At 39.8% G+C, this 15,201-nt stretch overlaps 1 protein-coding gene across 21 annotated transcripts in view; it reads right to left on the bottom strand.

Annotated features, from left to right (window-relative positions):
* Syne1 (spectrin repeat containing nuclear envelope protein 1) overlaps positions 1 to 15,201 on the bottom strand; it is a 473,610-nt gene that overhangs the window by 19,435 nt on the left and 438,974 nt on the right. For 14 of the 21 annotated variants that reach the window (XM_087193553.1, XM_087193567.1, XM_013076686.3 and 11 more), the window contains 5 exons: positions 7,468 to 7,650; positions 7,099 to 7,236; positions 5,189 to 5,380; positions 3,665 to 3,998; positions 1,694 to 1,762 (listed from right to left, as the gene is read on the bottom strand). In XM_087193553.1, coding sequence (XP_087049679.1) covers positions 1,694 to 1,762; positions 3,665 to 3,998; positions 5,189 to 5,380; positions 7,099 to 7,236; positions 7,468 to 7,650 — 916 coding nt within the window. The remainder of the gene's footprint in view (positions 1 to 1,693; positions 1,763 to 3,664; positions 3,999 to 5,188; positions 5,381 to 7,098; positions 7,237 to 7,467; positions 7,651 to 15,201) is intronic. The other 7 variants (XM_087193559.1, XM_087193568.1, XM_021238017.2 and 4 more) reach the window with 2 other exon arrangements.

Here is a 15,201-nt window from a genome sequence, read left to right as displayed (position 1 = left end):
TTTCAGTTGTGGCATCATGGAAAGGGCAAGTGTGTGGGTAATAAAAAAGCAAATTTAGTACTATGTGCTAGAGGGTTAGACTTGTAGGAGGTTATACCAGTGAGCAAGCTTCCTAAGAGTCCCTGCAGAGTGGGTAGTGCAAAGGGCTCTGAAGTTGGTTCCGAGCAGCCTGGAGTCCCCCTCCCTCCTCCAGCCCTACACTGGTCATCTGAATGTTGTAAATAATGGCAGGCATTTAAAAAAATCTGAAATGATATCTGCTGCTCCTCAGGAACTAGGAGGTAGTGGCTTCTCAGGCTCCTTCTGCAGTTATATAACAAGCAGAGGAAGAGACAACTCTAATTTGTCTTTGTGCACCTTGGGAGTTGAAGATCTGATTACTGTGTCATTCACTTAGGGCATGAATTCAAGTTAACCAACAAAAGACTAGCTCAGAATAGACGCACCTGGAGAGATCAAACTAGCAGAGACTTGCTTTTATCTAGTCCGAAAAAATACACAAGAAAGCTAAGATATCAATACTTCCATCCAGGTAGGCACTTCCTCTTGGCCTACATTCTGGCTCATTCTGCTTTTTGAGTGGCAAAATTACAGGCTGTGTGTGTGTATGTGTGTGTGTGTCAAAATGGAGTTAGCCCAGGGTGAAGGCAGGACAAATATTAGTAAGTAAGCTTTATTGAATTCATTTATTTACTTCTGAAGAAAGGCCTTCTGTGTATACACATAAGGGCTCTCTTACTAGGTCTTGCTTGGAAAATCACCTGTCGGTGATGCTCCCTCATTTTGGGTCCTTGGCTTATCTTCAGAAACAGGCGTGTACACTAGCCCACAAGTCAGTGTCATATTGCTGTGCTCCTCACCCTTCCCCAACCCACTGATCCTAAACTACAGTTTGTTTCATGCAACACTAAGCAAAACTGCTTTCCATTTTTCTTTAATTCTTCTTGTTTCAGGAATAGTTCTGTCCTTAAAGGGAAATCTAAGATCAAAATAGAGTAGAACGCATTTTTCATTTCCAATTATTTTCTGAGATAAGACTTCTTAAACTAAAATGATATCTTTTAGGTGAGCATGGTGGCACACACCTGTAATCCCAGAACTTTGGGAGAGTGGGGCGGGAGAATCTTAAGTTTAAGTCTCACTTGTGCAACTTAGTGAGATCCTGTCTCAAAGCAAAGGAAATAAACAGGGCTCAGGGTGTAGTTTGGCGTGAAGGCCCTGTGTTCAATTCTCAGTTCTTCAACAAAAACTATACATGGTATTTTTGGATCTTGTCTTGCACTCTGTCTTACATATGACCTCTGAGATGAGGTGGATGCATCGTAGAGCATCCCCAGGTCACTCATCCATCCAGAGGCAGGTGGTAAACCCCCAGAACTGGCCCACTCACCAACAAGAACATACCTGCCGGGCACTGGCTTTTCCCTGTCTGCTGTTAATGGGTGCCAGAGGTCTATACTTAAGGAGACTGATTACCACTTGACAGGTGGAGAAGTTACTTCATTTTGTTTGATTATTTAAATCTTAATTTGCATGTGGACCAACCAGCTGCTTTCATATAGTACAGCAGGAAGAGAGGAAGGTTTATGCCTTAGCATGCATGAGCCCCAAAGCCATGAGCGATACAGCGGTTGTGCTGAGAGAGGGGGGTTGCTACAGGCTGGGGATGGGCTTGCCGGCTTTCCATGCCTACCAGAGGTATTTCTGATGGCATTTTCTGTGAGTTTTACATAGGCCTCAAGGCTTTCAGGGATCACTACATCTGCAAAAAGAGCACAGTCTAAGTTGACAACTAAATGCTGGAAACCTTAATTCTCTTGTGGCAGGAAAATAACTTTCCTAGGGAATAAAAGGAAATTAGTCATTTTAGACAGATGGCTCCGGGGCACACAGGAGAGTGTGCGCATGCTTACCAAAGGCTTCTGGAAATGCATCCTACTAGGAATTCACATTCACCGAAAGTGTTTTGAGTACTCATCAACCTCACAGAAACTCAACAGGTCCCTGGCAGTATTATTCACATTTTATAGAGAAGAAAACTGACACCCAGGGAAATGAAGTTATTTATTCAAATTTAAAAAGCTAGGAAGTCACAGAAAAGGGACTTCAACCTAGATTCTAGGGTAGCATTGCCCTATGTATTTCTATGAATAACATATGTAATTTTAAATATTTAATAGCCATATTAGAAGAGTGATAAGATGAAATTAATTTTAATGCTGAATTTTACTAAACCAATATATCCAAATTATAATGTTATCAACATAAATATTAATATTTCACATTCTTTCTTTGTACCAAGTCTTTCAAATCAGTGGATATGTGTTATCCTTTTCTTCTTTCGGCCCATCACAATTTGTAGTCATATTTAGTGCTTAACTGGCCATGTGGATGATGGTTGCATACTGGAAAGCAATTGTTATGATGCCATATTCCTAACTAACTCTTTGGTGTCAATGAAATAGAAATGCAAGAAATCATTTTAGTTTTGGAATAATGTCATAAGCTTGGAAATCCAGATTGGTATTATCAGAAAAAAACAGAACTAGCCATAGCTGATGTTTTAGGGAAAATATGAGATACATTTATAAGTGCCAAACATCAGCCTCCAATCATTTATTCCACGTTTGCTCACCTTCCATTCAGTGATCTTCTTCCTCGTCCATCCCTTTAGAATACTTGTTGCTTGAAATTTTGTCCTTGTTTCCCTTATACACCTTTCCTGTATGCTTCCCTCCTTTCACTGAGGGACAATTGTCATTTATACATGGATAACTACCTAATCTAGTTCTAGGTCCTGACTACAGACTCACATATCTACTCCTGGACTTTTGCATTTGGAAATTCTACAAGTATCTCAAAATCACGCTCAGCCTACCTGTACTCAGCATTGCCTGTGTCTTACTGCCTTGCCTCCCTCTTGTGGTCATCAGGACCTAGAAACACACGTATCTGCCACCAAGAGGTGTCTCTATCTCAATTCAATCATTTATTATGGAAGAGTCTTCTTCTCATGATTCCTCACCACTTCCATATTCTCTCAGCCCAGTGCTGGTTCTTTACTTCAGGCCACCATCCTCTCTCTACCCTGGATTATGAAACGTTTCCATTTCCATTCCCTTCTGCCCTATATACTCTTCTCTTGCAGTGTCTAGACTGCAACAGTATAAAAATGTGCACTTGATCACATCACCTCCCACCTTAGATCATACTGTGGCTCCTATTACCTTCAGAATGAGAGCCAAACTCCTTATTGTGGTGAATGGGTCATTTTGTGACCATCCTTCCTTGCCCTTCCAGTCTTCTCTTTGTCTACTTCATGCCACTCAACCTATGATCTTGTCATTCTGGCCAAACTTCAGCTCATCAAAAGCACTAAGGCTAATAAGCACAGAAATGGATGGTACTCCCCTCTCTTCTCCTGAACATTGCCTCATCCACCTAGCAACTGCCACTTGTGCTTCTGTTCTCAGATCTCCCCTGGAGCCTCCTCCCAGTCCTGGTGAGCTGCCCCATGGTTACGTTTCCATGTCACATGTTCAGCATTGTCACAGTATCAAGTGTTTCACAGAAGGTGAATCTGCTTAGCCAATATGTTTCCAGCACAGCAGTAACTCCTGATTGTTTTCCTCCAAGCTGGCATAGAGGAAAGGCTCTTCCCTACCTGATAAACCCATGGCTCCCCTGAGGTAGAAATCCTTCTCTTCCCGGCCCTCTTCATCTTCGGATGGCAAAGTCCTAGACACTGCGGACTCCAGGTCACGACTGAGGTCATAGTCATGATCCCACTCCAGGGGGATGGAGTCCACACTGGCCGGGGTGTCCCTTCCCGACCGCTCACTGCGCAGGGGCTGGGGGAGTGAGAGGGAGGGGTTGGAGGAAGGCTGCGGGGAGAGCACACCGTCCACAGACGGGTCCTGCCAGTGCAGGTCTGAGAGGGCTGCAGAGTCATCGAGCTCCAGCTCCCGGTCAGAAAGGTCGTGCTCATCATCCGGTAGCTAGAAGGGAAGTCAGGCCAACTCCATTACTGCAGGGCACAGGCCCTCACCCTGACAGGTGCTACCTCAGCAGATCACTTGAGCTGAGCTACCATCAGTCAGGTGATCTACCACTTGTCTACAACACGCAGTAACTTTAAACTTCCAACCAACAAATACATCAGAATCTCTGATCACTTTAGAAATGTCTTATACATTCATCTATAAGTCTCAGTTTTATCACTAGTAAAATGGGAATACTATTAAGACCTATTTTAAAGAATTGACAGATGATTAAATAAGAGTATAAATAAAGGGAACCTAGTATCATGTATTCAACACAACAGGCATACAAGGACACATATCAGGAACAAAAATTACTGGCAAAACTTTTGCCTGCCCCCTTTAATCCCAGATGTAAAATATATTTAATCATAGAAGATTCCAAATATCCTAATAACATATATACAAATGAGATGTGATTATGGTGGCAAAATGGAAGAAAAATGAGCCTAACATAACCTCATCAGGTGAGTAACTGCTTATATTGCTCACACCATCTCCCTATTTCTTCTAGAAGCTTCTCTATGTGCCACAGCAGATAGATGGTAAATACTCTTCTCAAGTCTTTATGTATACTAACTCATCTAATAATCAAAACAATCTTTCTGATATTTAACCTTCTGTGTCTGTTTATTTCACTTAGTATTATGGTCTTGTGGTTAAATGTCTCATGGTTTCTCTCATATGAGAAACTCACAATATAAATAGAGTAAAATAAAGGACAGTTGATAGGAAACAGGCAGGGAAGCTTTGTGGAGATGGAAAGGGAGGGGATCTTGGGATGGAGGCAGATAGGAGAAGGGAAAGTAAAAAGGATTACTGAGATAGGCTGTGTACCAATTCCCCAAGATGAATGTAATTATCATGTATCATAAACATATACTAATATGACAAAACAGGCAAAAAGCCCAATCCTTTCTATCAGGCAGTTACTACTGTGAGTAAGGCTGTTGCACAGTTGAGAACTCTGAGCAAGAAAGGTGAGGAACTTGGCCAATGTGAGGCAGCCAACTTGTTTCAAAGCCAGGGTTGAACTCAGGAGTCTGGCTCTGCGGTCTGGGCTCTTACTCACGTTACTATGCTATCTATGCCCACATGACTATTTCTCTCTGGATTTTATGATATCAAAAAGTATTAACATTACACACAGGCAGGCGGATCAGTTTCTTATGATATCTCTCCACGCGCCCGAAGACCTCCTGGCAATAGCGGCGGAGTTCATCCAGCTCCTCCTCGATGACGGCCGCATCCAGGGGCTCGCTCTTCTCTATCAGCTGCTCCCCCTGTGCGATGATCTGCTCAATCTTATTGTGATTCAGGGAAATTTCTTGCTGGAAGGCCTAGGGAGCACAAATCCCTGCTGACTTTGTCATTATTCTCCTTGACACAAAATAATTATAAGGTACATATGTCTCATTATATTAGAAAAACAGTATAGGGCAGTGATGGTGAACCTTTTGGAGACTGAGTTCCCAAACTGCAACCCAAAACCACTTATCTATCACAAAGTGCCAACACTGCAATTAAACCTGAATACTGAGATTTAATTTAGAGAAAACAACTGTTATCCGAAGCTTGGCTTCTGGGGCAACTTGGCTTGCATGCCAACAGAGGGGGTCTACGTGCCTGCTGCAACACTTGTGCCATAGGTTCGCCACCACTGTGTAGAGGATATGTGATTTATCTTTACAGTGACAAGCCAAGAGGCTATTACTTGCTAAAGTAAAACATACAATTGCAAGCAAAAACAGGAGTTAGAAATGGAAACATTAATATTCTATGATCAGAAAAGATCCTTTGGTGTAAGATTTACCAGGAGTCAGTGAGGGTAGAGAATAATGGAAAATTATTCAAACATGTCATCAAGTTAGTAGGACTGGTGATTCCTGCTAAAGACAAGGGCATGATCTAAACATTCTGATTTATCATGATATAAATTATACATCAAACCAGACTAAGGGAAACCATTCAAATGACAAAGCCACAGATTCTTCTCAGATGATTCTTCTGGTTTGGGGCTTAAGCATTAAAGCATAAAGTGATAATGATGTTAAAGGAAGGAAATCTGAGATTATTTAGACTCACTCCATACAGGTGGAAAGAGTTATATCCTTAGGGACAAGTTTCAAGTGATAAATTTTAATACAATGTGAGAATAAACTATGGAAGGGTTGAAATTGTCCAGTGATGAAAAAGACTGCCAGGGATGAATGGAGGGTAGTATTGACATCCATGATTCTACCAGTGTCCCATAGGAAAAAATATTCAACTATCACTGGGTAGAAATTTCCTGTTGAAGAACTGACTTGTAGGAGTTGTATGGAGGAGGAGGGAGAGGAAGAGGGAGGAAGCACTGGGTAGAATAGCAGGGTTTTCTATCTTATGATTTCTTTCATCTTAATAGAGTAAGAGTAACTTTCTTATTTTTATTATAATAAGCAAGAGCTTATGATCATAATTAATATGCTTCAAAAAATTCATCTATCAGGGCAGGGGAGTTTAATTTAATGGTAGGGATGTATTTAGCATGTACAATGGTCTGGGTTCAATTCCCAGTAACAAAAATCAAAACCAAAACCAAAACCAAAAACCAAATCCATCTGTAGGGGGAAGAAAATTTCATAAGCTGCTATGTAAATGTTTTCAACTTATTAAACATCTATTTAGGAAATCCTTCTATCTAACATATTCACATTTATAGCTAGCCACTATGATTTCTTTGGTGAAAAATATAAAAGGTGTTAAAATTAACTTGATATCTATGGCTGTAGGAGATGCAGAATGAAATCTCAATATAAGAAGGTTGTTTTGTTCTAGAACTTGCCATTTGTATGATCTATTTGTAGGTTCTAGAAACAAACCAGGAGAAACACAGTAACAAAAGAAATTCCTAACACCCTGGGCAAGAGTTACTATTTAAAAGTATATACATTATGGTAACCGGGTTGTCTCTAGTTAGGGTTCTTTTTTGTCTTATATATTTCCTGGGGTTTTTTTTTGTCAAGAACTTTTTCGACTTTCTTCATATTGATAATATGAAACATAATTAATCCATTACCTTAAGTTGTTTTATTTTAGCTTGAACATCACACTCAGAAAAATGTTCAATATTAGTGAGCTGCAGATCCATCTCTGTCAGCCAGACCAGAATGCTATCCCGTGCAGTTTCAAACTCCTCGCGTTGGCTAATAAAATGCTGGGTTCGAGAGGGAGATAACAGAAATTAAAAAGTCCACATCAACACACTGAGGTGGCCCAGCCTATTCCAGGGTCCTTCAGAAAAGTCATTTTCTCCACAGCCATCTCACCCCTATCCCTCCTCCACCTGACCTCACACCTTCACTGATACCACGTCTCAAGATTGCTCTCCCATAGCCCAGTCCCATCCTCTGCTGGGCTCTAAGTGATGGATGAGCATAATTCAGACCTTAAGTCTGCGTAAGATGGAGGTGACTCGCTTTTGCAGGTTGTCCCATCTCTGGTTGCCTTCGTGAACCATCTGTTTGAGGCTGCATGCCGAGTCGGTGCGGTTCTCTCGGGCCAGGCGGCGGTACTGTTTGTTGATGAGCTCCAGCTGTGTCAGAGTCTCGTGTACCTGTCGCTGGAAAGCCTAGGGCAACAAAGGAGCATGTTAGTGTGCATCATCAGTGAAGGACTCTCAGGCAGGGCTCCAGGTTTTCTTCACTGCAGCACCAGTGAAGACACAAGTGGCACCTCCACAGGCACAGGGGAAAGACAGTCTGATGACAGTGTGCCTCATTCATGAAAGCAAATTTATTTAACCAAAGCTTAAAGAAAATGGTGGATCAACAAAGAACATGAAAAACATGGGGAGTAGTAGTAAATCAATTGTGTGTAAGTAAATGGACAAATAAATCTCAATGAACATATGCATTTGTACACATATGTATATGTATATACACAATACATAATATATAGCTTTTAAAATAACTGCCTGGAAACAAATTTTACCACCATATAACACATCACAAAAATATATACGTGAATTTGAAGTGTTTAATATTTTTGGTGTCAGATTCCACTGCTCCCAGTGCAGAGGTAGGGGCCTCCAGGCCACCATACCACTGCTCCCAGTGCAGAGGAAGGGGCCTCCTGGCTGCTGTTCTACCACTCCCAGCCCAGAGGAAGGGGCTTCTGGGCCTCCATTCCACCATGCCCAGCACAGAGGAAGGGGCCTCCTGGCTGCCATTCCACCACTCCCAGCCCAGAGGAAGGGGTTTCTGGGCTGACGTTCCACTGCTTCCAGCATAGAGGAGATTAGTCATGTGGGCACCAACAGCACCTCCTTCCCCTGTCAGAATGTGAAGACATGTAAATAAGTCTCAAAACCAGACTTCCAGATCACCTACGGCAACTCCAAAGGGAAATGAGATGGAACACTCTAATACTCAACCACCTGGACTCCTTCAACTGGCAACAAAAGAGGATCTGGAAAAAATGAAATCAGAAATAATTTCTCACATAACAGCAGGTATTGTGCTCATACAGCAAGACATGATTGATAAATCTAGAGAGGACCTGAGGAACATGACAGAATCTCAACATAGGAAACAAATAGAATCCAAAAAACAGATGCAAACAGATTTTCAGGAGATTAAAAATGCCACTGAAAGTCTACACAGCAGAATGAGCCAATGTGAGGACAGAATTTAAGTTATAGAAGATAAGATTGCAATTAGTGACCAGGAAAAGAAAAAATTGCTTCAGAATTGTAAGGGACCATGAGAAATCAATCCAGTAGCTGTTAGATGATGCAAAGAAGAATAACATAAGACTGATTGGAATCAACAAAGAAACAGAAGAGAGTGCAGATGACATAAAAAAAACTGTTCACAGAAGTAATGGCAGAAAACTTCCCAAGCAGGGAAAAAGAACTTGACATACAGATAAGGGAGGCATATAGGATTCCAAATAGCCTTGATCAAAAAAAAAAATCTACATATAGGCATATAATAGTCAAGATTCCAGAAACCCAACAGAAAAACAAAGTTCTACAAGCAGTTAGAGGAAAGAAACAAATCAGATACAAAGGAAAGCCCATCAGAATCACAGCAGACTTTTCAATGCAAACCCTCAAGGCAAGAAGAGCTTGGAGAGATGTATTCCAAGCCCTAAAGGAAAACAGCCTCTAACCCAGATTGATGTACCCTGGAAAACTATCTTTCAACATTGATGGAGAAATAAGATACTTTCATGACAAAGAGCACCTTAGGAACTTCATGAATACCAAAGCAGCACTCCAAAAACTTTTACACAATATCCTAACAATAGACAATGAGGATCACAACCCCAGGAAGCAAAGCAGAATGAAGCCATCTGGCATGGCAAGAAATTAAATGTAAAGGGGGAGAACCCAACAAAAAGAAAAAGTCATGACAAGGATAAGTCAATACGTTTCAGTTATAACCATCAACTTTAATGGTCTCAATTCACCAATCAAAAGAAATAGACTGGCAGAATGGGTCAAGAAGCAAAATCCAACAATATGTTGCACACAAGAAACACATGTAATTCAAAATGAAACTCATAGACTGAAAGTTAAAGGGTGGAAATCAATTCTCCATGCAACAGGAACCCCCAAAAAAGTAGGAGTAGCTATCTCCTCTTTGCAAATCAAGTGGATTTCAAACCAGCACTGATTAAGAGAGACAAAGAAGGACACTACATCCTTGTAAAGTGAACAATCCAAGAGGAAGAGATGACAATCATAAATATCTATGCACCAAACGCTACTGCGCCCAACTATATAAAGCAAATACTAACGGATAAGAAAAGTCATATATGCACTGATACAATAGTAGTGGGGGACCTCAATACCCCACTGTCACAAATAGATAGATCAACTAGACAAAAAAAGTAAAATACTAGAACTCAATTGAACTCTTGAACAAATGAACTTAAAAGATGTTTACAGAGTCTTCCACCCCACAAAATCAGAATACACATTCTTTTCAGCTGCACATGGGTCATTTTCCAAAATAGACCACATACTCACTCATAGAACTTGTCTAAGTATGTGCAAAGGAACTGAAGTTATCCTCTGTATATTATCAGACCATAGTGCGATGAAATTGGAGATCAATAGCAAAATAAGTGGCAAGAATTTCATAAACACATGGAAATTGAACAGCACACTTCTGAATAACCTATGGGTCACAGAGGAAATTAAAGAAGAAATCAGATAGTTCCTTCAATTAAATGACAATGACAATACAACATATCAGAATCTATGGGACACAATGAAAGCAGTCTTATGAGGGAAATTCATAGAAGTGAATACTCATATTAAGAAAACAGAATGAGCCCAATTAAACAACCTGATGCTGAACCTCAAGCTTCTAGAAAAAGAAGAGAAGGACAACCCCAAAGCTCATACAAGGGAGGAAATTATAAAGAACAGAGCAGAAATCAATGCAATGGAGACTAAGAGAACGATACAAAAAATCAATGAAGCCAAGAGTTGGTTCTTCAAAAGAATCAACAAAACTGACAAACCCTTAGCCAACCTTATCAGAAAAAGGAAAGAAAAGGCCTAAATCCATGCAATTAGGAATGAAAAGGGTGAAATTACGACAGACCCAGCAGAAATCCAGAAGATCATCAACACCTACTTTGATAACCTATACGCCAATAAGATGGAAAACACAGAAGAAATGGACAGATTCCTAGATACATATGAATTACCAAAGTTGAACGAAGAAGACCTAAAAATTCTAAGCAACCTAATATCAATCAGTGAAATTGAAAATGTCATTAAAAACTTACCAACCAAGAAAATCCCGGGTCCTGATGGCTTCACCGCTGAATTCTATAAGACATTTAGAGAGGAACTGCTGCCATTACTGTTTAAACTCTTCAGTGAAATTGAAAGGGAAGCAATGCGCCTGAATTCATTCCTGGAAGCAAGCATCACCTTTATCCCCAAAGCAGGAAAGACCCAACCAAAAATGAGAACTATAGGCCAGTCTCACAAATGAACATAGATGCAAAAATCCTGGCAAATAGAATGCAGAAGAGATCATCAATAAGATCATACACCCTGACCAAGTGGGATTCATGCCAGGGATGGAGGTTGGTTCAACACATGCAAATCAATCAATGTAATACACTATATCAATAGAGCCAAGGACAAAAACCATATGATCATCTCAGTAGATGCAGAAAAAGCAGTTGACAAAATCCAACGTGCATTTTTGATAAAAACCCTACAAAAAATTGGAATAGATGGTCTCTACCTCAAACTGATAAAATCCATCTGTGAAAAACCAACAGCCAATATCATACTAAATGGTCAAAACCTGAAATCTTTCACACTAAAATCAGAAGCAAGACAAGGATGTCCACTATCACTACTCTTGTTCAAAATAGTTTTGGAAACATTAGCCATGTCAATTAGACAACAGAAAGAAATAAAAGGAATAAAGATAGGAAATGAAGAAGTTAAATTGTCATTATTTTCAGATGACATGATCTTCTGTACAGAGGACCCCAAGAACTCCACCAAAAGTCTTCTAGACTTAATAACCAAATTCAGTAGAGTAGCTGGATACAAGGTCAACACATAAAAATCAATAGCTTTCCTCTAAATGAACAATAGACTCACTGAGACAGAAATAGGGCAAATAATTCCTTTCACAATACCATCCAAAAAACTGAAATACCTAGGAATCAACCTAAAGAAAGAAATCAAAGACTTCTTCTCTGAAAACTATAGCACTCTGAAAAGAGAGATTGAAGATGATATCAGAAAATGGAAAGACATCCCCTGCTCCTGGGTAGGAAGGATCAACACAGTGAAAATGGCCATACTTCCAAAACTGCTATATAGATTCGATGCAATTCCAATTGAGATCCCAGCAGCATACTTCATGGACCTTGAGAAAACAATCCAAAAATTCATTTGGAACAAGAAGAGACCCAGAATAGCAAAAGCAATTCTAGGTAATAGAGACATGGCAGGGGGTATCACAATCCCCAACTTGAAACTATACTACAAAGCTAATGTGACAAAACAGCATGGTATTGGCAGAGAAACAGACCTGAGGACCAGTGGAACAGATTAGAAGATGCAGAAACAACGCCAGACACACTCAGCCATCTCATCTTCGATAAAGGAGCCAAACATCCTCACTGGAGGAAAGATAGCCTCTTTGGGTTTCAACTTGCCAAAGATTAAAACTAGACCTATATCTCTCACCATGCACTCAACTAAAATCAAAATGGATTAAGGATCTAAATATTAAAATAGAAATGCTGAATCGGCTGGAACAGAGCTTAGGTAGAACTCTTGAAGACATTGGTGTAGGAAAAGATTTTATGAACAAAACCTCAGTTGCTTGTGAACTAGCACAATCAACAAGTAGGATATCTTCTTACTAAGAAGCTTCTGCACAGCAAGAGAAAGCACCAACAGTGTGAAGAGACAACCCACAATGTGGGAAAAAATCTTTACCTGCTGTTCCTCAGACAAAAGTCTACTATCTCGAATCTATAAAGAACTTAAAAAAAATCAGACCTCCCAAATTTAAATACCCAATCCAAAAATGGGCATCTGAAATGAACAGACATTTCTCACACAAAGAAGTAGAAATAGCAAATAAACATATGAAAAAATGTTCAACATCACTGATCATTCGAGAGATGCAAATGCAAAGAATTCTGAGATTCCACTTCACCCCAGAAAGAATGGCTGCTACCAAGAAATCAACCAATAACAAATGCTGGTGGGGCTGTGGAGAAAGAGGAACCCTGCTCCACTGCTGGTGGGAGTGTAGACTTGTGCAACCACTGTGGAAATCAGTATGGAGATACCTCAAAGAACTAGGACTGGCAGTACCATTTGATCCAGCTATTCCTCTGCTGGGTATCTTCTCCAAAGAATTAAAAGAATCATACCTCAGTGATATATGTTCACCCATGTTCATAGCAACACAATTTGTGATAGCTAAAACTTGGAAGCACTCCAAATGCCCATCAACTGGAGACTGGATAAAGAAAATGTGGGTTTTTAAAAAAATATAAAATGGAGTACTACTCAGCCATAAAAATGACAAATTAGAGACTTTTATAGCTAAATGGATGCACAGTGAGGCGATACTCTTAAGTGAAATAAATAGGACACATATGTGTAAATACTGAATAGTTTCTCTAGTGTGAGAGGCTGAAAGTGTAAATAAGGACTAAAAGGTATAATAGATAATGTGAAATGGGAAGAAAAGGGGCAAAGGGGAAGGGGAAGTGGGAGGGGTAGGGGAAAGGAAAGAGGGGAATGGAATTAATATGAGAAGATGAAAAAATGGAAACAAAGTCTTTGTCAATAGGGAGGGATGGAGGGGTTGAAGTGGGGGCAGGCGAAGGGGGAAAAATAAGAACCAAGAGAGATTTTGCAAAGGTGCAAATTTCCAATGATGAATGTCATTATATTGCATACCTAAAATGTACCAATAAAATAAAAATTAAAAAAATATTTTTAGTGTCAATACTGAGGAAAAGATAATTATAAGAAAACTCTTTAATTTGTAAAATGTTCAATTGCCTAATTTCCCAGAGATCATCTTGATTCTGGTATTCATCAGGATTAAAATTAAAATCACCTTTTTCAAAAGGCCTTCTAAATGGAAGCTGTTAATAACTTTTGAGAAAAGCAGTTTAGTAGAACACAGGTAACTTTCCATTAAAAAAATCCCTGGAACATGCCCTATTCCTTTTCTCTCATCCTCATGAATTATTCAGTTTTTTAAAACCTCTTAGAGTTAGTGCACTACCTTCCACAGTAGTGGCTATTTACTTTTGAGGCCATCCAACACACAGTGTAGAAATTCTGCAATAAAATTCCTCTTCCTGTTTTGGCCCTGCAATGTGGAACAGCCTTAGCATAAGAATCAGTTGGCCAAAATAAAGATTTTATCTTCTGAGGTACTTCGCATGATTTAAGACTGTTATTGCTCTTGGCATAGATGAAAATTTATATAATGAATTAACTGGTCTGTACTCATCCAAATCACAAAATTTGGTTTCCCTTGGTTCAACACACTGTTCACATGTTACATTTACTATTATCACATCCCTGCCTCTTAAAGGGTTTTCCTTCTGAGAGCAGCTCTAAGAGCCTCCATCCTAGTGAATCCAACCTTTGTTTCTATAAAACTTCAGTTTCCCAGTGAAAGAGGTGGTGAGGCAAATTCAGCTTGTGCTGTTACTGGAAGGCAGAGTATGTACCTGGCCACTGGGTTGAAGGCACCGCTCTCAGAGCAGTCCCCAGCATATTCAGGTCCCCCAAACATCCATGCAATTGGAATGAGTGGTGGTGTCCCTAAGAAAAATTTTTATTCTTGACTTATTTCTGTCTCTTGAGAAAATTAACCACATGCTTAACGACAAATGATAAAATCAGTCATTATAGAAGCTGACTGTATGGGTAATTTTTGCTATAGAAGCTGAGTCTAAAATAGCATCACAAAGAATCTCATATAATCCACTTTGTAGGATAAGTTAATTATAAAATGTTCTGACCTTAATGAAGCTAAAGAAGTAAGATACGGACAGCGGCATTTCCACTCTCATAGGTCCACACTGGGATGACCTGAACCTACTTCTGTTTACTTCTAGAATCTTCATGTAGCTGTCCTGCTATGACTCTTAGACTTTAAATCCCGTCAGAACAAAAAGCAAACTTCAAATTTCAAATAACAGGCCTCAGTTAATGCCTGGTTAACTAACATAAGGTAAAATAGTCCAACCAATCCCACTGAACTTAGCTTGATTTTTTTTTTTTAATCTTATTTCTAACACCCTAAAGAAACTGGGACAAAATTTACAAAGGGACAGATAAAATGTTCGGAATGCATCCAAACTGTCTGCTGTCAGTTGAGTACACCCATACCCCTGTGCTTATCAGTGGGAACTGAAAGGAAAAGAAATTTCAAATTAAAATATGGTCCATATGAGGCGATGGCAAGGGACTCTGGGAAAATCAGTGGCAGCTGAGAAGTCAGTTTCATGGTATTCCAGTCATAAAGTGGACTCAAGATTGTACAAACGGGCAAGGTACTGGAATCAATTATTGAATAATTCCTTATGAACATAATTACACTGCTGCCATGCTTATCTCAGTGTAACTGAAAAGTCAGTGCATTAAGAA

The sequence above is a fragment of the Heterocephalus glaber genome, unplaced genomic scaffold (genome assembly GCF_053883595.1).
Source record: "Heterocephalus glaber isolate CG9 unplaced genomic scaffold, H.glaber_assembly_v1.0 deba00001593, whole genome shotgun sequence".
Taxonomy (NCBI): Eukaryota; Metazoa; Chordata; class Mammalia; order Rodentia; family Bathyergidae; genus Heterocephalus; species Heterocephalus glaber.
Note: the sequence above shows the minus strand (reverse complement) of the source record. Positions and strands in the feature narration are given on the sequence as shown.